At 43.8% G+C, this 25,452-nt stretch overlaps 1 protein-coding gene across 1 annotated transcript in view; it reads left to right on the top strand.

The window, feature by feature from the left end:
• DCT (dopachrome tautomerase) overlaps positions 1-15,233 on the top strand; it is a 29,699-nt gene extending 14,466 nt beyond the window's left edge. The window contains exons 5-8 of the mRNA XM_037889691.2: positions 3,056-3,235; positions 3,352-3,487; positions 10,918-11,119; positions 12,318-15,233. Coding sequence (XP_037745619.1) covers positions 3,056-3,235; positions 3,352-3,487; positions 10,918-11,119; positions 12,318-12,499 — 700 coding nt within the window. The 3' untranslated portion in view covers positions 12,500-15,233. The remainder of the gene's footprint in view (positions 1-3,055; positions 3,236-3,351; positions 3,488-10,917; positions 11,120-12,317) is intronic.
• The last annotated feature ends 10,219 nt before the right edge of the window (positions 15,234-25,452 follow it).

Here is a 25,452-nt window from a genome sequence, read left to right as displayed (position 1 = left end):
TGGCTAGATTGTCGGGCTCAACGGGTAGTGATCAATGGCTCCATGTCTAGATGGCAGCTGGTATCAAGTGGAGTGCCCCAACGGTCGGTCCTGGGGCCGGTTTTGTTCAATATCTTCATAAATGATCTGGAGGATGGTGTGGATTGCACTCTCAGCACATTTGCGGATGATACTAAAGGAGGAGGAGTAGTAGATACGGTGGCAGGTAGGGATAGGATACAGAGGGACCTAGACAAATTGGAGGATTGGGCCAAAAGAAATCTGATGAGGTTCAACAAGGATAAGTGCAAGGTCCTGCACTTAGGACGGAAGAATCCAATGTACCGCTACAGACTAGGGACCGAATGGTTAGGCAGCAGTTCTGCAGAAAAGGACCTAGGGGTGACAGTGGACGAGAAGCTGGATATGAGTCAACAGTGTTCCCTTGTTGCCAAGAAGGCCAATGGCATTTTGGGATGTATAAGTAGGGGCATAGCCAGCAGATCGAGGGACGTGATCGTTTCCCTCTATTCAACATTGGTGAGGCCTCATCTGGAGTACTGTGTCCAGTTTTGGGCCCCACACTACAAGAAGGATGTGGAAAAATTGGAGAGAGTCCAGCGAAGGACAACAAAAATGATTAGGGGACTGGAACACATGACTTATGAGGAGAGGCTGAGGGAACTGGGATTGTTTAGTCTACGGAAGAGAAGAATGAGGGGGGATTTGATAGCTTTTTTCAACTACCTGAGAGGTGTGGATGGTTCTAGACTATTCTCAGTGGTAGAAGATGACAGGACAAGGAGTAATGGTCTCAGATTGCAGTGGGGGAGGTTTAGGTTGGATATTAGGAAAAACTTTTTCACTGGAGGGTGGTGAAACACTGGAATGCGTTACCTAGGGAGGTGGTAGAATCTCCTTCCTTGGAAGTTTTTAAGGTCAGGCTTGACAAAGCCCTGGCTGGGATGATTTAATTGGGGATTGGTCCTGCTTTGAGCAGGAGGTTGGACTAGATGACCTCCTGAGGTCCCTTCCAACCCTGATATTCTATGATTCTATGATTCTATGATTCTATGATAACAGCATGCCTGACAAAATAGGATGCAATGCTGTTCATATTCCATCTCTCTCTCTCCCCCTAAAAAGGGTAAGGTCTGGAACACTGAATAACTGCTTAGCCATCAGCCAGTCCCCGCATTGCCACAGCCCACCACCGTCCTTACTGCATTGCTCTGGGCCAAGGGTTCCAAGTGAGACTGTGTCTACTTTAAGGAAATTTGTGCCAGTGTAAACATGTAGTTACACTGGTGGAAACCCCTGATGTTTACATGCTGCACCAGTGCAAAGCAGGGCTTATATCAGTGCAGTTGACTTTGGTACATTACCAACATCAGCATAAGCCTTGCTTTGCACAGTCCAATGCTTCTGCATTAGGGGTTTGCACTAGTATAACTACGGTCTATATAGTCAAGCTGCTGTGAATTTCTTTAATAGAGATAGGGCCTTCTTTATTTTAAATTCTTTGCAAAGACTCAGCGAGGCCTGGCCAGCCTGAAAGTTTCAGCTGTTTTTGAACTGTGCAAGAAAAAATAAATGCAAAGTACAAAGAATGGGGAAATTCTTTCTTGTTTTTTTCCACAACTCAAATGGCTGGATGGACATGTGCTCAGATTTCCAAAAATGCACCTCTGTCCTGAGGCAAAACATGGTATATTTCAGCCCAAATGATGAAATTTGCAGATGTATCTAAGCTACTGAAAATCAAGCCATAATGAAAGCCCTGCTGTAACTTCAACCGCCATATAGCAGGTGGAAGAAGAGCCTCCTCAGGGCAAATCTATGAACTCTGCAAGAGGGGAGCGCCTTGTAAGCTCATCTACTGGGACTTAAAAACTCTGGATTTTCCTTTTAACTTCTTGGGAAGAAAACAAGGAAATCAAAATACAAAAACTTATGTACACTTAATGGTAAAGCTATACATTAAAACCTCAAATGACAGGAAATGAGACAGCTAAGATTGAACATGTGACCATAACACTGCTATGTGTATAATATGGTCTTTAATTACATGATCACACATGCATCAAACAATACAATATCAGAGACCGTCCTCTAAATCTTATCCACATCCATGTGGCAGCTTGTAATATCGTTCTCATTTTTGATGTACATAGAGAATTCTTTGTCATATATTAGCGAAAGACCCAATCCTGCATCTGACTTCATGTGGACGGCACCTGCCCCTGCCTAGAGTCCACTGCAGTTTTAGATTAAGTATTTGGGGCTTTGTGAAGGTGCAGGTATCCACACACGTGGAATTCCGTTGCCTTTGAAAGGAATGGGAGTTTTGCCAGTGACTTCAATGGGAGCAGAATATTCTCATATCCATTGATGGGGCCAGCAGGTGGGGTATAGTGTGGGAGAAACAAGCACACAGACTGTCCCAAGCTTGGGCTGAACAGTGAACAAAGAAAAAAGTGGTGCATAATTTCCTTCCCAACTCAAAGTGCTGGGTGGCAGCAGTAAAGACTCTGGCTTATGCTACAATAACTGTCTCCATCCCTGTCAAATAGCAGATGGGGAAGTGTAGGAGGAGCTGCTATGACATGGGCCAGCAGTAATTGTTTTTGGTTGGGCAGCTATGCTACATGTCAGCTAAGGAAGCATAACTGACAGTAAATTAGTGGACCCACTGACATTTAACTAGCCACATTATCCTGTTAACAGATGTGGCACCCACTTGCTAACATCCAAATCAATCTCCTTCATGAGATTCTTAAAGGTGGAAATGTGAAAGTTGGAGCCAGTTCAAAGATGATTAATTTACAAGCAGCCTTACGATTCCAGCTCAGGTTAGCGTATGACCATTTGCTTTTCTGGTACAAAACTTCTGTAGCCATCTGAGGCTCTGATCCTGCAAACACTTGCAAGTGTGTTTAACATCTGGGATGTGAGCCGTCCCAGTGGTTTTGGTGGGGGACTGAGTGTACAGCGTCTATTGACTCTGTCAGAGTGAACCCCTCACCCTCCAACATCCTATTCTAATTGTTCCATGCAATTTTGATTTTAATCTAAGCTTGGATGATTACAACCGTCTGGTTACACTGTGTAATGGGACTAATGAAGGGATGCTACGGAGGAACCCACAAGGGAAGTCTAGCGAGCAGTTGCCAACCATGGAAGATATCCAGAACTGCCTTTCACTTCAAGAGTTTGATAATCCTCCTTTTTTCTGGAATTCTAATTTCAGCTTCAGGTTTGTGCCCCATCTCCTATAACATGTTCAGCCCAAAGATAGCCTTTTATACATACATTTGGAGGTAGTGCTGGTCAATAGGTGGTTACTTAACTCTTGTCTTATCGCACGCACAGGAATGCCCTGGAAGGGTTTGGTAAACCAGATGGACCTTTTGTCTCCCCAGCGGTGAGCCTGCATAACTTGGTTCACTCTTTCCTGAATGGAACCAGCGCTTCCCCTCATGCTGCAGCCAACGATCCAATCTTTGTGGTATGTCATTTTCCTAATGTGATTGCAACTGAATATGCCTCTGTTGTATTAATTTAGGTGGAATATGTGGGCCAATGGTGTTCACATAATCCAGTCATGGTCCAACATTAAACAGTCTTAAACAAGGCCTGGGGTTTGGCATACAGAGACCCCAACCTACTTTGTCCCATGGCAAATAAACCATTAAAAAATCCTTCTAACCTTTTATTAAAGATACAGAAAAGAAGGAAAACAATGATAGACTTTGAAATGTTAAGTATTAAGTAAATCTCTAATTTTAACAATGTCCCTTGTTCCTTTGCACTGTTAGCTCGAGAGAGTTTTCAGAGGGAAACCCCCCCGTGTGCGAGTGCCTGTTAGATGGTATCAAAGATGGTAATAATGGTCCTTTTGGGGAAAAGAGAAGAAGTTAGGTGAGATGGGCTGGAGATGTTGTGTTGCTGCTGTTGTTAAAGTCTGATCCAGTTTCATCCCAGATGGTGTTTAGGATTCAGCTGGAGCCAGTAGAGGTGACAGTGTCATCTGGATCCCCCTCTCTGGCCTGGACATCTCTGAGGATCAGGAGGACAAAGGCTAAGTGCCCCAAAGCATCCCAAAGATGATGGGGGGGGGCAGCCATGATGGTGAAGCTTTGCTCCAAAAGCCAATTTTTCTCCCTAAAGTCTATTTCTTTAAGGACCTACGAAGAGAATGGTGGTACTATGTCCACCAATTAGGCCTAGTTTATGACACACCAATGTTGGTTCATTGATTTTTGGTCCCACACTTTACTTGTTTACCAAGCATGAGTTTAACACCGCCCTTGAATTACATCAGTAGGTCATTTTGTTTCGATTAATCCAGTCTTTCTGTCACACTTTTGCATCTTGTCCCATCAACATTTATTTTACAGGTTATGGTGACATCTTATGAACTTATACTCACTTTTTACAGCTGAACTCACAATTAGGGTCAATGTGAAGGCCCAATTGTCACAACACCTCTAAGGCAGTTTTCTCACCAAGAAGTTGGAGGATAGAAGTAGTGAAGTGCCTAGACTAAAAATGACTACTTCAAATACAAAATAAAAGTTTCTCCTCTTGTATTTTATATTGCCATATCTACTAGTAGTTAAATAAAGTGGGAAGAATTGTCAAGACGGTTAGTGCAATCCAAAGTCAGCTTTTAGGGAAGAACAGCAGCCACTCAAAGTGGAAGAGCTGCTGGTCTGACACAGCTTGAATTTTAATTTTACATTTAGCTCATCTTATTCCTGTCAATGTCTCAGCAGAAGAGATTTTGAGAGTAGGACTATATATTTTAGGATATCAAGCCCAGATGCTCAGAGGTAGTTACACACCTAATTTTCACTGAAATCAGGTTTAGCTTGGCTTTGTGTCAGTATTTATTTGTTTATTTAAAACACAGCTCACTGGGATAGGCTGAGGAGCTACATCTCCTTTTCGGTGTGTTCTGGGGGATAAAATCATGTAATTGTACTGGTACTTCAGTACAACACAGAACTCTAAAAATAAAGCAGACAGCAGTGAGCAAATGTATTCTCAGTAGCTGAGCCTGTTACATACTTTATTCTCCACACAGATACTTGCCAAATTTACTGAAAAGCTTTTTAATATTACACGTTCCTAGAGCTGCTGCCTTTGGTAGATGAAGCCATAATTATTGTGGGTAGGTATTAGCCCAAATGACCATGCAGTAGTTCCCCAATTTATTTCCTTCCGAGTTTTTATATCCCTCCGTGACGTTCACTTCTTACTCCTAAGCCTCTTTTTGAAAACACATTTAGATTTTTAATGAACGAGGGTCAGCAGTGAGCTGAGACTGCAAGTTCAGATACCGGCTGAAATGAGATGCCTGCTGGGTAGCTGTGTTTTAAAATAAAAGAAACACAATTTAAAAAAACTGAAACAGAAAAAATCTTTAGTTCATGATAGCATTATTTTATACAGTGGATTACTTTTCATCTGGTGGTTTGCGGATCAAAGTTTTCTCGTGTGGATATTGAAGACAATAGTTATAACAGTAATGAATTTGGCCCCCTGTCTTGGTACTGGATAGTTGTCTGAAACGGACAACTTTTTCTAGCAGGTGCTTTGTAGTACTGTGGTGTTTAGATGTTGCTTGTAGTTATTAGAATTGGGAGCCCTGGCTGTTGGGAGACTGAAAGGACAGGAAACAGGAAGGAGGGGGGACGTGTTGAGAGGCTGGGAGAAAGCTACAGAGGGTGCAGCAGCAGCTCGGTAAAGAGGTTTCCATTTTGAAAATAAAGTCCTGTTGAAGCTTATTAATACCTTGCCTGGTTGATACAACAGTTTGTTAGTACCTTCCCTGGCTACTACAACAAGTACGAACAGCACAATTCTGGAAAACTCTGGACCAAATTCAGGGGTGATGTGGCATGGTGTAAATCGTCTGTTATCAGGTGGATGGAAATAAGTTTAGTTTGGTGTTGTATGCTGTACACAGTAAGGGGGGGGGTGGAAGAGAATGGTGTATATACAAGATAGAGCCTGATCCTGCAATCTCAGGGTGACCTCAGAGGAGCTTCATGTGGGTGCAAGGACCTGCCCTCTCCAATCCAATTGCTAGATCAGAATCTTAGATGCATGAGGAGAGGCAAAATGGTGGGGGGGAGAAGTGGGGGACTCCATCCTATTTTATATGGTATATGACTTAAATAGCGATGAGGGATATTTGCACAAAAATGGTTGAACCTTATTACGCCATCTGCTATCTGCACCCTTACATTGCTTGTAACATTGTAAAGAATGAAGAGCAGCAAAGATATTCTTTTCAGTGGGGATTGTGATCCTCTCTGGGAAGCACCTTTTGGGCCCTATCACAGTCCAAATAATATTTTTCTTCAATTTTGTTTTAAAAAGACTCCCTGCACCATCCCAACCCTCTGGGCTCTTTTTTCAGATATTTAAAATATATAGGTACCGACTCTGTGGGTGCTCTGGGGCTGGAGCAGTGATTGCTCAGCACCCACTGTTAGCCCTTGGGTCAGAGCCTGCCCCTCCCACCCAGCCCTCCTGCTCACCGTGAATCAGCTGTTCCGCAGCATGGAGGAGGCGCTGGGGGGGAGGGGGAAGAGCGGGGGCAGGAAGAGGCAGGGGAGGGAGCAGAAAGAGGTGGGGCAGGGGCAAGGGCAGGAGCGGGGGGCGGGAAGAGGTGGGGCAGGGATGGGGACTTGGAGGAAGGGGTGGAGCAGGGGCCAAGCCTGGGCAAAGTGGGGGTTAAGCTCCCCCCGGCAACTCGGTAAGTTAGCGCCTATGACAAAATCAGTGCACTCCTTCCCACCCCATGTTGCTTAACCCAACCCACCACAGAAGCCTAAGATAATAGATGACGCTTGCAGGTTCTTTTGGAGGAGTGAGTTCCAGAGTCAAAGAGCTTATTGGAAAATGTGCTGCCATTCCCTGTCCTAACGCTGTGAGCTGACTGGAACTGTGGCAGAGGGGATAGAGACTGCATCTCAGCCGTTTAGGTCCTAAACCACTTAGCCCTTTATAAACCACACCCAACATCTTACACATCACTGGACAATGGCACTGACGCACTAGTGCAACATTCTCTCAGCTTGAAGCGCTGCTCAACAAGTGGGGAGTCGCATTCTGAACTAATTTAAGGTTTTGAATGATAAAGGGTAGCCCCATGTAGACCACAGTACAATGGTCTAACCTTGCGAAGACACAAGCATGGATAACTGTAGCAAGGTCTGCATCTGTAAGAGCAGCTTACACTCTTCTCACCAGAAGCGCGATTCGCACAGAAACATAGGAGTGGTGGCACTTTTAGGTGCCTAGAAAATCACTGGGATTCACAAAGCCGGAGTTTGGCATTGAGGCTCCCTATACAATGAATGGGGTTCACAACAGCCAGCATGTTAGGTGGCTCTTCATGTAAGCTAGCCACTGGGCGATGCTAAGCCAAGAGATGTGTGCTAAGCCCTGTCCTCTCTCAGAGATAGGTGCCCAAGTCTGGGGTGCAGGAAGGCACCTCCCTCTGCTTAGCATTCTCAGCTGCACACCCTCTCTTGGCATTAAGCGACTACACCATTTTAGCAAGAAGGAGGGGTGGGAGGAGGAGCAGCAGCTCCCTCATAACTTTCAGCCCAGTGGTTAGGGTACTCACCTGGGATGTGGGACACCTGCCCCCCAGTTAAAGTCCCCTCTCCATGTGAGGGGAGAAGTCATTTCAACAAGGAACTGGTACCTCACAGGTGAGTGCACTAGCCACTGGGCAGTGGGATATTCTGACATGAGGTTCCCCCAGTCTCTCCTGTTGACACTTTGGATAACTAATTAAAAAAAGTCATTGCAGCAGGGGGGCTGGAACCTGGGCCTCCCAGGTGAGTGCGCTTATCACTGGACTATAGAGTCATTCTCCCACTTGCTCGTTCTGTCCCGATGTTGAAGCTGTTCCACTGTGGATAGATAATGGAAGAATCACGGGGCCAGCAAGCGAGAGAGAGAGAGAGAGAGAGAGCGAGCAAGTGTGAGAAGGACTCTGTAGCTGACTGGCTATAAGACTCACCTGGGACACCCAGGGTCCAGGCCCCCTGTTCCAATTGCTCTTTCATGATTTAGCCAAAGTAAAACAGCTTCAAGAGGAGAGGCTGAGGGAGATTCCCATCAGAATATCCCATAGCTCAGTGGTTACGGCACCTCCTGAGAGGAGGCAAAGGCTAGGTCAAATCCCTGTTCCCCTCAAGTGAAGTGGGGAACCACTGAGCTAAAAGTTAAGAGGGAAGGTGTCCTCCTCCATAGGGCCCTGATCTGGTAGGTGAGCTCTGAGCATGCTTACTTGATTGGGCAGTGTAGGCAAGATAGGTGGATGAGCCGATCTGCCCCTGGTTACTGCACTATCTGGGGCTTAGGCATGCAGATGCCTGGTGTGGGGCTTCAGTGCATGTGCTCAGAGCCAGAACCGTGGTGTTTAAGGAACTTTAGTTACAAAAATATGGGTGCCTGCAGACTTTGGGGGCAGCTGAGTCAGGCCTTTGTGAATTCCAGGGAGGCCTAATTCTGGGACACCTAAATCCTAAATGCATCCGATGAAGTGAGCTGTACGAAAGTTTATGCTCAAATAAATTGGTAAGTCTCTAAGGTGCCACAAGTCCTCCTGTTCTTTTTTCTAAATCCTTTTGTGAATCTAGCCCAAAGAGTCTTGCTTCTGTTGCTATCTGAGCATGCCGGAACAGCCAAGGATGAAGTACTTCTCTACAGCTAGCTCAGCTTATGGAAACGGAGAATTGTCATTATGTTGAAAAGGACTGGATGTTGTAAACATTTCTGTAAACTTTGTTCTAAACCCCTCTTCCTTCCTGCTATATGTCCATTTTGAGAGTCTCTCTTTCTCTGGAGTTTCAGAGTAGCGGCCGTGTTAGTCTGTATTCGCAAAAAGAAAAGGAGCATAAACATGCATTCCGATGCATCCGATGAAGTGAGCTGTAGCTCGCGAAAGCTTATGCTCAAATAAATTGGTTAGTCTCTAAGGTGCCACAAGTCCTCCTGTTCTTTCTCTGGAGTGTATGGGCTCCCTCTGGTGGCTAATGAAAAACTTACTCTCTGAAGAAATACTTGCATTTGAAAGGCTGTGCTCACCCAAAGTCCTGTAACTAAACTTGTAGGCCAAGCTCTGCAAAAGTGAGTACCTAGAGTTAAGGTTTTTAGGCACCTAAATATGTGGCCTGATTTTCAAATGTGCTGAGCACCCAGAGAGAAAATTAGTGAGGAGGGAAAACAGTAAAAGGGAATGGAAAACTATGCATTTCAAAAATTGCAATGTGGAGAAAATAGCTCACATTAAACAACACTGGACAAGGCTTTTCTTCTCTGGCAGCTCTGAAATCTTTTGTACCATAGCTGAAGTGTTTCGAACGTGGCATTATCGATTTGACAGACCACTTTCCAGATCTTCTTTTTTGCCCACTACAGAGATTACCGTAGCTCTTTTCCAGTTCATCAGGACCTTCTGTTTCCAGAGAATTTTTTAAAAAATGCAAAATAATTTGTTTTTGTGTCTTTGCTGCGTCAGAGTTCTGGGAGGGTTACTAATGCTAGTTGGAAGACTGTTTCCTGAAGACTAAAGCCAAAGGAGTGAGGACTCCTATGGCCAAATTCAGAAGCGAGTTTAAGTTGAGAAAGAGAATAAGTTGATGTAACTTACACCTTCATTGGCCCCTAAAACATGTATGTTACACCCATGTAGGCTTCATATAGATGCCCCTAGACTTGGTTTTTAGACTCATATCCGCTTACCAAGGTGTAACTGACACCCTCCACCCTTTACACATTGCCTCGGAATTTGGTCTACTTAGTATGAGTCTCAGAGAGCTTGGGCGTATGTCTGCATTTGAGCTGAAAGGTGTGACTCCCAGCTTGTGTAGACGTACCCACGCTCGCGCTACTTGAGCTAGTGCCTAAAAGTAGCAGCGTGGCAGCGGCAACACAGCTGGCAGCTCAGGGTATCTGCCTGAATATGTTTGCAGGGGGCCGGGTGGGATTATACTTGGAGTGGCCAGGCTGAGCAGCCACCCGTGCCATTGCGGATACATTTTTAAGCGCAGAGCTAGCTCGGCTGTGTCAGCGTGAGCTGGGAGTCACACCTTCCAGCTCAATTGTAGACGCACCCTAAGAATGTCCAGTTTGGTGTAACTCCGACTTCAAGGGTCAGAGGGAGCTGTGTAGCAAGAAACACACTTGTGTATAATAAAACAGCCCCCATTCTACTTCAATTGACATCTTGTAATACCTTTTACTGGCTCCGTGGCGTGTAAACTAGACCAACTTAGCTTCCCTGCCCTTACCAGTGAAAGGCTGAGCCAACGGGCTGGAAAGTCTGGCCCTCATTTCTCTTTATTCTTTGTCTTAGATTAGAGCTCAATTTTAAACTGTTTTATGAGCCCATGTAGGGGACTATACACCCCCAACTCTTTTGCATGGGCTACTTGCATTGCAGGTTACATTTTATGGAGCTAACCGTCGCCACTCTAAAGCCAGCACAGGTGGGCTGGCAGGGTGAGGGAGCCAGCAGAACCAAGGCTCTGCTCTCTCAGTACACTGGTCGATACGGCTGACCCGCCCCCTTGGAGAAAGCAGGTGCATGAGGAGAAGGAGCGGCCAAGCTTCCTTCCCCGGTGGGACTGAACTGTGACACTCGGTGAGTCATAGCTTGGGCCTTGCTGGGCTCCTGAGGCAGCGCAGCTAAGTGAAGGGCAGATTACAAGGGGCCAATCCAGCTGCTAGGGAGTTCAGCACTCTTCAGTGCGACAGCGTCCACATGCATAAGTTGTGATATTTACTGATATTTCTTACTTCCAAACCAATCCTGTCCTGGGGATTTTTTTAAAAGCACAAAATGTTGGAAGCTGTTGGAACCAGAAAGGTGTTTATACGTGTGTGTATGTGTATTTGAATTGACAGGTCCTTCATTCCTTTACTGATGCCATCTTTGATGAGTGGATGAAACAATTTAACCCCTCTGACAATGCTTGGCCTCTGGAGCTGGCCCCTCTTGGGCACAACAGGATGTTCAACATGGTCCCTTTCTTCCCTCCTGTGACCAACGCGCAGCTCTTTCTAGCTGCAGAACAACTTGGCTACAGCTATGCCATTGACCTGCCAGGTGATTAACAGACGTGCTAAAGGGATTGCAGAGTAAGAGACTGGGCTGCTCAAGTTTTCACATAAAGGTCTTCAGATAACTGAGCATTAAGAGCGACATTTTCATATGCACCTAAGTCACATTTTTGAAAAACGGCTTAGGGATCCAAGCTGCCCAAGTCTCACTGGAAGTCAGTGTAGGGTGAGGAGCGTAGTACTGTCACGGACACCAGGAATACATCAGGTAAAATTGTCAGAAATGTGTAAGTGACTTAGAAGCCTAAGTGCCCATTTTCAAGAGACTTAAGGAGCCTTACTTTTGAAAATGAGACTTAGAAAATGAGACTAAACTTCAAAAAACCCCCAAAAAACAACCCAACCGAAAAACAGGAGCAGTGAGTCTCAGAGCATGGGGCAGGCTCACATTGCAGGGGATAAAACTAGCAGTGTAGCTATTCAGGCTTCGGCTGGAGCCCAGATTCCGAAACCTAGGGAGTTGGGAGGGTCTTAGAGGCTGGACTTCAGCCTGAGCCCAAATGTCTACGCTGCTATTTTTAGCCCCACAGCAGAGCCCAGAAGGCCGAGTCAGTTGACCCGGGTTCTGCGACTTGCTGCTGCGGGTCCTTTTCTGCTGTGTAGACATACTCTCCGGCTTCTAAGTCACTGAGACACTTCTGAATATTTTACCCAAAATACACTTCAGAGAGGGACAGTGAAAAGACCAAGTAAAGAAGTTCTGCCATGCGGGGTTGGGATGGACAGACTGATAAGAACATACTGTGTTCTAGCACTTCACAATAGTGAGTATAGCTGAGACCGTTCATTTTTCCTTATTTATCTCAAAGCTACCTAAATAAATAAAACCCTGACCCAAAACTTGCAAATTGTGCATAGCTAGGCTTTTTAACTCTGTGCTCCTGTCCCTCTTTCCATTGTCCCTCCTTTCTCATTCCCTCCATTTTTTACACTCGCTTCTTGTATCTAGTCTTAAATTAGATTATAAATGCTTGCAGCAAGGATTGTGTTTTATTGTATATTTGCACATTGCCTACACAATGGAGCCCTGACCCTGACTGCAGCCTTTGGGTGCTACGGCAATACAAGTTATAATAGTCCTACTGTTGTTAAAGCAGAGTCTAATATTTGCTCCTCCTCCTTTGAGATTTTAGAAGCAAAATTATTCCCATTCTATAACTCAGACGTTCTTTCTGTATTTACAGATTCACCTGAAGAAACACATGCTTGGGCTATTATGGCTGGATCCACTATCGGAGGAGCACTGATAGCTTCAGTTATACTAATTATGCTGCTTGCACTCTTTCAGCACAGAAGATACAGAAAAGGTTTTGAACCACTGATAAATGCAAGATTCATCAAAAAAAAATATACAGAAGAGGCCTAGTGCTGTAGCATTGTGTCATCAGATTTACCTGTAAGAAACTAATCTGATTAGCGGCAAAGAGTCCTGTGGCACCTTATAAATTAACAGACGTATTGGAGCATAAGCGTTCGTGGGTGAATACCCACTTCGTCAGATGCATTTATAAAGTGCTAGTGACATGTGCCAATATTACACAGGTAGGGAAGAGCAGCAGCTGGAGTAAGAGGTAGCTAGAGCAAAAGACTGAAATTTTTTTTTGCTCTCTAGTGCTGCCTGTAGAGAGGACCTGTTTCGTCTGTTAGTCTATAAGGTGCCACAGGACTCTTTGCCGCTTTTACAGATCCAGACTAACATGGCTACCCCTCTGATACTTAACCTGATTAGCTGTTCAACTCTTAGCCAAGTGCTGAACTAACAACTTGACACACATTCCTTTGCTAGACAGCTAGCGACATTGTTCTCATCTCAGAGGCCCTGTTCTTTTCCAGTCATTTGGGGTCATCAGTCTCATATCTTCAAACATTTTGAAACAACATACGAGGTACTTTGCTTTACATGTGTTTGCTTTCACACACACATGTGCAGCCTAAGCCAGGATAGAGTTTTCCTGTTGCCAAAAGTTGTTTGTAGTTTGTGATGCCTAGGTTTGGATCACATCATCTGAGAATCCCGAAGACAGAAAAAAAGAAAAACAAAGACAAATGCAAATCTTTTTCCTAAATGTGTTTCTAAACTAACAATACTGTGACAAGCAGAATTTCATGGACTATATATCTTTGGATAGTAGAGTATATACAGGCATAAAACAATATTGCAAATAAGTGATGTTTCTTTAAAAAAAGGACTCAAATATTCCATGTACGATTCTGCAAATGCTCTTCTGGGGCTAGATGGAATACTGTAAGGAATATGTGGGGACAGTTTAAGCCACAGAATCAGCCCTTAACTTAAATTGCATAAGAACTAAAATAAACACCAGGAAACTCCCTAATTCAAATTTCCCATGTCCAAGTAAGTAATGAGCAGGAATTCATTTCTAACTAAACAGACACGCCTGTGCGATTTCAGTACCAGGGGCCTGTGGCAGAGACTGAATCCTATACCTGCCCTTCTGCACATGGAAACTTCTCAGACTATGCTGAGAGGAAAGAGGTGAGTGGGGGGTCAGACACAGCTGAAGTGGTGGGGGATTGCAGGAAATTGTCAGGAGATGGCAGTGTTATGAGTACCAGAGAAGCAGGGGTGAATGTGTGTTTGTGTATGAAGGGCAGAAATTAGAGCATAGATATGTAGGACCCCATGTGGTCCTTCCCAAATGGCCTCACCAAACCTTTAAAGCCAATCCCAGCAGACAGAGGCGACACATGGGGGGTGGGGGGCGCGCTGTGCCTCTGCCTAGGAACCGAGGGACATGACATCGCTTCTGAGGAGCTGAGTGGAGCCAGGTAGGGAGCCTGCCTTAGCCCTGCTGCACCGCCCGGTCAGCAGTGCTGACTGGAGCCACCAGGGTCCCTTTTTGACCGGGTGTTCCAGTCGAAAACCGGACACCTGGCAACCCTAATGCTCACATGGACTGAACATGCTCAGTTACACTGCTGAAGCTGGCTGCCCTCACTCTGCTCCCCTGCCCCACCCCCAACCCCCACTGGCATAGGTCCTCTCTACAGGCAGCACTAGAGAGCAAAAAAAAAATTCAGTCTTTTGCTCTAGCTACCTCTTACTCCAGCTGCTGCTCTTCCCTACCTGTGTAATATTGGCACATGTCACTGGCACTTTATAAATTCATTCACATTATGGAATAGCACATTATTTTACAGCCTCAACAGCTAAATTCTCAGACCAGAAAGAATTTAACTCTAGTAAGTTCTCTGATAGGCTTCCTCTATTGGACAATGTCAGCTAGAGAAGGAGTCGGGTATTTCAAATTTCCCTCTAAATTTTGTAGGCTCTTTTCATTTCAACCTATACAGATTCTCCTACATTAATGACTTGAAAAAATGTTACTCTGAGTGTTGAAAAAACTATTTGCTGTAAACAAACTAGTCCTAAAACATTTTTCAAAGCATGGGATGTAGAAATTAAGCATCTCACCTGGAAAGACTGAAATGCTCTTTAGTTTTCCAAGCCTCTGGGTATGGGAGGAGGATTAAAACAGGATTTGGTATTCCCATACTTCCCTCTTGCTTTCCTCAATAGTCTATAAGTAATTTGGCTTAGTATTGCATTTGTATCAGGGTTTTGCCATATGTTCTTGAGATCGCCTGTGTTCCCATCATTTATTAAGTCCTGGATGGATCTTGTAGGCTTCAGTGGATAGTATGTTATATTGTTGGAACTACTCACTGCTATGCTTTACCAGTGGTATCTTTTATGGTACAATTTACTGTGTTGATTTCTAGAAAAATTAAGCCCTGTTTTAACTATCTGAATAAACATTTAGCATATTAAAGGACTTAGCATTTTGAAAGTGGTAGTATAAATCTAACTGTAAAGCACACTGATCATGGAAGATATGTGCAAATCTTGTTATATACTTAGCTTTCTTTGCGTACACATGGCCCTATTGTAATTTCTGCTAAATGCAAAACTTGTTCCTAAAATACTGACTTTGAGGATGCGGGAATGTTGTATATGATACATTAAATATATGTTGTTACATGCAATGAGTCATATTTTAAAGTATGTCATCTTTGATTACATAAGTAAAATATCCTAACGCAACATACACCATTCAGTCACACGATGCATTGTAAATGTGGGGTTTTTTTGGCTCTCCAATAGCTCTTTGTGCTCTGACTTACTATTAAATTTTCCTTAATCAATATCTATAGCATTCCAACTTTCACTGAAAGTTCTAATATGCTGGAGAGTCTGTAGTAAAAAACACAAAGTTGTTGGTAGATTGTTTATTACCTATCTCTTCATCATTTAACGTGACGTACAACTGTCCTCACAAACAGAGCAAAGAGAAACCAATGTTGAGAGTTGAGCCAAACTAAATTTGTGAACCATTCAGTTGTACTTTCATAGGTTAGATTTAGATTCCATTGCTCTGTAAGGACCTCTTGCTGATTTGTTTTAAATTCCTGGTGTGCTGAATGAGATTTAAGTGTTGATGCTACAGCGTACGCAATCATCAGCACCAGCACAGGTCGGTGAGTAACATATTCTAGCTGCTGTGGACTGAAAAAAAGTACTGAACATAAAACTCCAGCAACCAATTGACCTACCTTAGTGGAAACTAAATACCCAGGAGTGGAGAACATTAAGGGCAACATTTCTTCCACTCCTGTGACAGGATTTCTTTGGATGGAGCACTTTTTTCTCTTTCTTCCTTGCTGTCCAACCCCTGGGGCTGAATTCTGGCTGGTGCTGTGCATAAAACCTACCATCAGGCATTCAGGTTGGAATCTGGCTACTCCTAGTCTGGCGCCTCTGAAACATGGTGAAGAGAGGTTTCAGAGTAACAGCCGTGTTAGTCTGTATTCGCAAAAAGAAAAGGAGGACTTGTGGCACCTTAGAGACTAACCAATTTATTTGAGCATGAAGTGAGCTGTAGCTCACGAAAGCTCATGCTCAAATAAATTGGTTAGTCTCTAAGGTGCCACAAGTCCTCCTTTTCTTTATGGTGAAGAGACTATCTGCCCTATGACAGGAACTGTGGATGGTCATTCTGGGGCATGGCCTAAGTGCCGATGGGATGGTCAATGTGCTTTATGTACATATATGCCCCGATCTGGCAGTGATCGATATACACAGCCTCTCAGCCAAATTATTCCTATTCTTAGTGTGATTTAAGCCCAAATTGGGGAGGTTGATACCATCACCCATTTTGGGGGTTTTCTACTGTATGGGGAGCGACTTTAATTGCTGCTGAGTATTTCACAGAAGCCCTGACTTCGTAGGAGACTGCTAGAGGGAAAGCACTGAATCACGGTGCTCCCTGGCCACTTTCAATTCTCAGCTAAGGCCACCCAGTTCTTGAGCTGTGAACTTGCTCCCCACAGGCTCTTAGGCCATGGGAGGTGGCAGTCGCTTTATAGCACCACCCTTGTTCCCACCAGCAGCCTTTTTACTCCCACAGGCCCCTGTGAGTTGTCGACTGGCAGAATGCTGAGAATGCTGTCCCATGATGGAATGTGCTACCTCCTGCCACCTGTGCGAGATGGATTCCAAGGTGCGTGAGCTGCAATCTCACAGTGGTGGTGAGATGGGGAGCTACTTTCAAATTAAAATGCCATTTTCCCTCCTGGACGCAGGCTATTCAGCTTACAAGATAGTGCCTTTCCAGTGTGCTAGCCTGGTGTACTTTCTAATGGCACAAGCTGAAAAAAATTCCACAAGCATTCATTCCCATTCTGCTTTTCTTCCTAGCAGCCTGCGGCTGGACTGAAGGGCAGTGATAGGAAATGGGCTAGATGCAGTCAGGAAAAGGGCTAAAAATGTGCCACACTTGAGAAATTTTTTTAGAAAAGACCTTCACTAAGGGCGAGGGAGTAAATCCAGCAAATGTCTGTGCTCATTCAGTCCTTGTCTGTCTGCTGAGAGAACCCACTGTGATGGTGTTTTTTGTGATCTGGCCTCTAGTCTCTCAGGAGTGCAATTAATCCATAAGACTTAAGTTCTGCCCATTATGTAATAAAAAAAACCCCTTATGCCAAGCAATCCAATTTCAGTCCCTCTTTGCCTATGTCCTTGGCATCATAGCTACAGCTTTAAAGCTGTCCTTATTGTCACAGTTACTCATACTAATAGTGAAAGCGTGGCATAATCTGCTGTACATAAAAGCACTACATGCCCTCTTGTGGCTTACTTGAAAACCACCTGGAGACATTGTAAAGTTCTCTGCCTCATTTTTCTTTAAAGTAGTTTCCCAGTATAGCAGCTGAGGAAGGATTGTAAGGCAGTAGCTCTCAACCTTTTCAGACTACCGTAGCCCTTTCAGGCATTTGATTTGTCTTGTGTATCCCCAAATTACACCTCACTTAAAATCAGACATAAAAATACAAAAGCAGACACAAAAATACAAGTGTCATAGCACACTATTACTGAAAAATTGCTTACTTCCTCATTTTTACCATATAATTATCAAATAAATCAATCGGAATATAAATATTGTATTTACATTTCAGTGTATAGAGCTGTATAAACAAGTCATTGCCTGTATGAATTTTTAGTTTGTACTGATTTCAGGCTACATCAAAAGCATGAGTGTTGTAAAAGTAGGCAGCTATTTAGATGAGTTGATGTACCACCTGGAAGACCTTTGCATACCCCCAGTTGAGAACCACTGTTGTAAGGAATAACATTGCATTTGGCTCAGGAACAGGGCTGTACTGGATTCAAAAATTTGAACAGACAAAATTTACATGAAGCTCTTTCACGAACAAAGCATTATTCATATGCAAATAAGAAAGTGATGCAGTGAGTCTGTAACCATTCTGATTTTCATGCATGGTTGAGAGGGGTTAGCTTGATGGCCAGATCAAACTTTAAAAAGAGAGAAGAACATTTTATGCCACAAGCCACAAATATTGGCAAATAGCTATACGCTTTTTTGGTTAATGATGGCATAATTACCTTACAGCTCCAAGTGGCTAAATCATTCTGTAGGAAAGTTGATAATGAAAATGGAAGCTCTTGAAAGAATTTGTGAGAACCTGCCTGGTAAATTAAACCCCGCCCCCCTAGTTGGATAGGGATGGTCAGGGCTCTGTTGGGACCTCCTGGGAAAGCAGCAGCAGCCATGGAGCAGCTCCACTTCAGAACTTTAATTATGACACTGACTGGAGAAGTTGCAAAACAATTCTCAACCACCTGCTTTCTGCTGAATTTTCTTTGGGGCAGAGGTTTTCCAGCCACTACAGTGATGGAACCAAATGAGGAAGGGGAGAGAGACACACACAAACCCTGGCCATTCTTCTCAGCTGACAGGCGATTGTTTAAATGGAAAAATGTGATTAAAATCCATGTAACTATTTTTGAGTTATGCCAGGCTGAAAAATATCCTTCCTTACTGTAAAAAAAGAGGCCATGTTCTTATTATCCATTTATTTTACTGAGTGACAACAGAATGCTGGCACTTTTCAGAAAGACAAAAAGGCAACAGCCCTGCCCTGAAGAGCTAAGGCCTTGCAATGAGCTTCACACAGGTAGGCTGCTGGGCCTACATGGAACTCATTGCAGAATCAGGGCGACAGAGCTCAATCTTGCAAACAGTTCCTCCTGTGAATACTATTACCAACATGCAGCCGTGCCAATGGGAATTCCCAGGGAACCAGCAAACCTTTACTGGACAGCACACAATCAGAGAAGGAGAATGGTGAAAACAATGGGCTTGAGTGGCGGTATTAATCTAATGAAGTGAGCTGTAGCTCACGAAAGCTTATGCTCAAATAAATTGGTTAGTCTCTAAGGTGCCACAAGTCCTCCTTTTCTTTTTGCAAATACAGACGAACAAGGCTGCTACTCTGAAACCTGTAGATATTTTTGTTAGTTTCATGACTGTATGTTGTGTGCACATACATCTAATTCAATAGGCTGTGCAAAGACTTGTTATTTGTCCAATGCTCTCAACAGCGGTAATGCACAAGTAGAACTGATAAAAACCAAGAAAACAAACAATTAACTTATCCTTTCCTTTGAGTTTCCCAGAGCATCCTTCTTTTCCCTGCCAATGTCTTTTAGAACTGGGATTTGCAAACTTGTCATCTGGGGGCCCACAGCTTACAGAGACTGCCCCTGCAATTCTCAAGCACACAGACTAGTTCCCTCTCGCACAAGACTGTGTCATATTGCTGTGGGAGGTACAGCAACTATTTACATGGAAAAGTCAGATGGGGAAAAGATTACGGCCTTTTTAGCTGCCTTTGATGCAGTGCTCAGGCAGCTACTGGAACAACTGGAAACCAGGAGAGCTGGAACCATCTGATCTGCAAGACCTCTGCACACCACCAGCAAGTATGCCGTGGATAAGGGAGAGCAGTATAGCTACTGCTGCTGCTCAGCATTGCACCTCCAGTCCTCCAACTGGAGCTGGGTGGGCCATGCAAGTTCCCACTGAAAAACCATCACGTTTCAGAAATGCATTTTTTTGGTCTGACCACAGCTCCCATCAGATCTGTAGAAAACCAGGTTTATAATTTTTTTTAACAGAAGTCAGTACCTGTCCCCGAGAAACTATTTCTTATATGAAGCAACATGTATCACATACAGATTGGAGGACAGAGCCTGCCCTGTGTTACATCCTGCTACATCCTGCAACAGTCCTCTAGCGTAGAGGGTATGTTTTGCGTAGGATAGAGTGTGACTAGTGTTGTACCATGGGTACTGTGCTATATAATTGGTTATGTTTTGGCTATATACAGTGTATGTTTTATAGTAAGAATTAAGGTATTAGAATAAATGAATAGGATAGTGAATACTAGTATTAGCCATTTTCTTTTTATGCCTTGTAAGTAACAGACAGGATTTTGTCGTGTCTATGTTAATTAGATTAGAGGAATTTCAGAGGCCCACGCCCCAATGTGGGAAAGGACAGTTACAAGATTTAGTAAGGTCTAATTTATGATGCCTTTCTTGTTCAACATAAAACACTGCTATTTGTTACCTTTTGAAGGTCTCTGCAAAGAACTGTTCGTGTGAATGAAGAATGTATGCATCAGGGAAAGATAAGGCGTGAAGGCCATTTTTGAAGCCAGATGGCCAAGGGAAGAGGAGTGAAGAAACTGAAGAGACTTAAAGATACCAGAGAACCATCAATGTGCATCCATGGTTGAGGAGTGGCAGACTGACTACCCTGAGGTGAAGGCTGGCATCCTTAAAACACAAGATAATTGATTAAATCAAAACCAGATAGGATGACCCTCTAGGAGGCGTTTTGGGCCATCAAAAGATAATACCAATTAAGGAGTAACCAGTCACAAACTGACACAGCAAAATCCATAGACTTCAACGGTGAAAAAAGACTATAAGAACAGGGTGCTTTGCCATGGGACTTTGGGTTCATCTTGCCACTACTCCAGGAGCATCGGATCGTGACCGACAGAGCCCGGCTCCCCTGTGTGACCAATCTGGCTGGCCACTAGATTTATCCAGACTCTGGACTGGTAACTATAAACATCGACTGGTGGGACTGTGTGCATGGTGTGTGTGTGTGTGAGACTGAAAAGCATCTGCTAATTGCTGTATTCTCAATAAATGCGGCATGTTGCCTTTTCCCCTATAAAAAGATCTCGTGTGCTCTGTTTAAGCATAACACTAGAGTTCATTGCGCTCCTGGGATTCCCATTGGCATAACAGCTTATTGGGTCCATTAGCAAATGGCTTAAGTTAGAGCAGCTCTAATTTGTGCTGGGGACTGAAATGACTGCCAGAATTGGAGGTGGGAGTGCAGAAAGGTTGCAGAAAACCTACTTTTCAGATGTAGATGCACACCAGGTATGCCAGCCCCTGTGGATTTAGGATTCAGCTCAGAGCTTTAAAAACCACACCATATTTGAAGGTAAAACACCAGTGTGACATTCTGTACCTTGGGGGACCACACTGTGGTATCCAGTGCAAAGTTTGTCACGTCGGGTGTCTTCGGAAGGCTCATGATGCACTGAGCATGGTTGTTATAATAATGTTATAGGTTGTAATTTCATGTATATAGTTATGAGGCTGAAAATGTGTCCTCATGGCTTAAAGCAAGCCCAGGCAAAACTCTCCAGGAGCAGAGGGGCTGTTTCATACCTGGAAATGTATGGGACAAACCCAGCCCAACCTCAGGAACAAAGAACACAGGCCTAGGCAGCAACAAAGGATTTGTTGGACTCTCGAGCGAATCACTCCCCTTCCCCTGGTCAGTTTGGGACTATGATGAGGTAATGCTCACCTGTCTCTGAAGTGGGGCCGGGAAAGCCAAGAGGGAAAAAAGAACATGATAAAAGGGAGAGACATTTGTCATGTTCGCTCTCTTCCACCTCCATCTACAAATACCACCACCAAGTGACTAAAGAGCTGATCAAAGGGGAGAGCCTGGCTGAAGGCAACCAGCCAGCCTGTGGTGAGAAGCATCTAAGTTTGTAAGGGCACTGAAAGTGGTAAGATCAGCTTAGAATATATTTTGCTTTTATTTCATTTGACCAAATCTGACTTATTGTGCTTTGATTTATAATCACTTAAAATGTATCTTTGTAGTTAATAAATTTGTTTGTTTATTCTACCTAAAGCAGTGTGTTTGGGTTGAAGTGTGTCAGAGACTCCCCTTGGGATAACAATCCTGGTACATACCAATTTCTTTGTTAAATTGATGAACTCATATAAGCTTGCAGCATCCAATGGGCATAACTGGACACTACAAGACAGAGGTTCCTAGGGTTGTGTCTGGGACCAGAGATATTGACTAGTGTCATTCAGTTGCACAATTCAAGCAGTAGCTGGCCAAAAGTGCTCACTCACGTAGCTGGCAGCAGCTTACATTCTAGAGGCTGTGCGTGAACAGTCCGAGAGTGGGGGTTCTCACAGCAAAGCAGGGTAAGGCTGGCTCCCAGAGTTGAGGATAGCAGATCAGGGGTCCAGATAACATCAGGGGAACGTCACAACCAGCTTTTCTGGAAACAAGAAAATGTGGGATTTTTTACAGAATGACAACTTAGCCTTTCATTAAGACCAAATACATCTTCTCTGCCCTACGCTGAAATGCAATCTCAGGAAGACAAACCTCACGATTCTGCAAATAAATATTCCATTTTATGGATTTTCCATTTTTAGAACTCATCATTTTTCAAATGCCACATTCCAATTAAAACAATCTGAGCTGGGGCCTATGCAGAGAGATAACATAACTCAAATGTTCAGTTGCACTGTCTCTTATCTGCTGGCAGGGAGGAACTGTCCCCGAGGGGGCTGGACTGCAATAGAAGAGTAGAGAAAGAGAAGTACATTTCTATTAAAACTTGAAAGAAACTTCCTGGAAGAAAAAAAGATGCTTTTTTCCACCCTTGCCCCCTTCCTGCCCTATTATAACAGGTCTGCGGATTGACTACATCCTGTTTAGATGTATGCCTCATACTGTTATCCTGGCAGGTGAAACTGACTAGCTATCAGTCAACACTTTGCTACTGTCTGTCTAGTACTTCACCGGTTGGTGTTTCTCCCTCACCGGCCATCAGTCATTTGACAGCAGCCTAGCTCCTATCGATATAATGCATTTCAGTGTAGCAGCATACAAAAATGTTCTCTCTGCTTCTCTTTAATATTACACATTCATTTTACACAGAAGCAAAGTACGGTCAGGTTGTACTGATCATTGTGAATGGGCATGTTAGGACATAAACAAAATAACTACTCAAAATCCTGACTGACAAATTGCTGTAAACTCACCTGGCAGTCAGGAAACAGCAAGCTGCTTTCCCCCTCTTCCCCCCCACCCCGCCCCAGTCAATTCTGCAGAACAGAAATCTGTTCGTTTTTGTTGTGGCTGTCACCCAGATAAGGGCACTTTAAATCATTGGGTTCTTCTGGAACAGTTCAGTGCACTGTAACTGTACATCAACCAATTATTATTGTGTGAGGAAACAAAGACTTCACAGAAGTCAGAGAAGGAAAAGGCCCATTAGAACTTTGAGTACATCGCCCTCTCAATGCAGAACTGTTTCACCAATACATTTTCTAGTGCTTCCCCAGACTAGTTTGAAAAGTACCCCATGATTATGATTCTACAACTTCCTATGTAGACTACGCTACAGCTTTGTGTGTTTCACTGGCAGAAAATGTTTACTGCATGTCAGCCCACATTTCCCCTTTTTCTTTCATGCTCTTAGGCCTAATTAGACCCTACCTTCTCCAGCCCAGCACAACATGAAATAATTCCTCTCTATACTATTTACCAGTATCAAATATTTGTAGATTTTCTCCCTCTCAGTGAGTCCTTTACCAAGCTATTCAGAATGTATTCTTTATTTTTTCCTCATAAATCAGTCACTGCAGCCCACAGGTCATTTTTGTTGCGCTTGCCTGAACTCTCTCCAATTTGTCAATGTCATTGTGGTAACATCCTGCCCAGAACTGAAAAGCGATATGCCCGGTGCAGCCCACTGCCCTGCTTTCCATATGCAACTCCAAATCCCAACGCACCCTTTTCTGCGGTCACATCATATTGCAAACTCATGATACGTGAATATTTTTCATTTGCCTATGCCATCCTTACTCCATGCCCTTCCAGTTCTTCTGATCCCTAGCAATGGCCCAGGAAAACAGCTAGTTAATGTCCCAATTTCTCCAGAACCAATTAAAAATTCATTTAATTTAGTAGCCTCTATGAGTTCACAAATTCATCTGTACTCATGCTATCCATTCTAGTGAAAGGAGCTGTATAACTGGAATATAACCATGATTTTACAGTCATTAAAACCATGTTATATCAAGCTATATAGCAGATTTCCTTTTTCACATTTTAAGACACCAGTACCATTTTCAGAGATAAAGGATGGCTCTCTACAGCAGCTCTTGTACTGCTACAGACTAGGGACCGAATGGCTAGGCAGCCGTTCTGCAGAAAAGGACCTAGGGGTGACAGTGGACGAGAAGCTGGATATGAGTCAACAGTGTGCCCTTGTTGCTAAGAAGGCTAACGGCATTTTGGACTGTATAAGTAGGGGCATTGCCAGCAGATCGAGGGACGTGATCATTCTCCTCTATTCGACACTGGTGAGGCCTCATCTGGAGGACTGTGTCCAGTTTGAGCCCCACACTACAAGAAGGATGTGGAAAAATTAGAAAGAGTCCAGCAGAGGGCAACAAAAATGATTAGGGGTCTGGAGCACATGACTTATGAGGAGACACTGAGGGAACTGGGATTGATTGGTCTTCAGAAGAGAAGAATGAGGGGGGATTTGATAGCTGCTTTAAACGACCTGAAAGGGGGTTCCAAAGAGGATGGATGTAGACTGTTCTCAGTAGTAGCAGATGGCAGAACAAGGAGTAATGGTCTCAAGTTGCAGTGGGGGAGATTTAGGTTGGATGTTAGGAAAAACTTGTTCACTAGGAGGGTGGTGAAGAACTGGAATGGGTTACCTAGGGAGGTGGTGGAATCTCCTTCCATAGAGGTTTTCAAGGTGAGGCTTGACAAAGCCCTGACTGGGATGATTTAGTTGGGGATCGGTCCTGCTTTGAGCAGGGGGTTGGACTAGATGACCTCCTGAGGTCCCTTCCAACCCTGATATTCTATGATTCTCTCAAATGTTCTCTCTGATAGTGTTCAGGTACAAGAAGAACTGATCAGCACCTTCACCCATGAGTCGTCTGAAAGCATTTCTGTGCTTTGAAAAATGTGTTACCTATTTTAGTGCTCTTTTTCACTGTCTCCCATTTCAGTTTATCTTCGTTTTGTTTGCAAGCAGATATGTCAATATATCACAATGGGATATCCTTGTGGTAGTTCAGACATGTCTGTAACCAACAAGTACCAGAAATCTGGCAAGGGAGATGGTTTCCCTCATATTTCTAGACTGAAGAAACTCAAAACTTTGAATAGGCACTACCTGAACCATATCTCAGGTGATTCACACACATTTTGTTCCAAGAGGGTTTAAAGCAGGCCACTATTAATTAGTAGCACCTAGATTTTATGGTGGTAGGTGCCTGAAACAGGCATAATAAAATAATAAAATAATAATATAATAATAATTAGTTTTATATAAGAACTTTAATTTTGCAGAATGTCTCCTCAGGCAAGCAGTAAAATATTGCACAGACACTGGCCAGCAAGCTGCTCTTCAGAAAGCAGTTGTTTTGTTTTTGTCTTCCTTTGTGAAGCATGCAGAGCAAAGGTTGGTTTACTTTAGGGAAGAAAAAAGAATTCTGCAAAATTGTGTATAGATGCTAATCTATATCATAAGGTTCCAGCATTGTCCCCATGTGTATCACTCTGAAGCCTAGAAAATCTGTTGAGTCAGAATGAAGTGATGGAACCAGTTACAACCATTTCTGAG

Source organism: Chelonia mydas, chromosome 1 (genome assembly GCF_015237465.2).
Source record: "Chelonia mydas isolate rCheMyd1 chromosome 1, rCheMyd1.pri.v2, whole genome shotgun sequence".
Lineage (NCBI taxonomy): Eukaryota > Metazoa > Chordata > Testudines > Cheloniidae > Chelonia > Chelonia mydas.
This window is presented reverse-complemented; position numbering and strand designations above follow the sequence as displayed.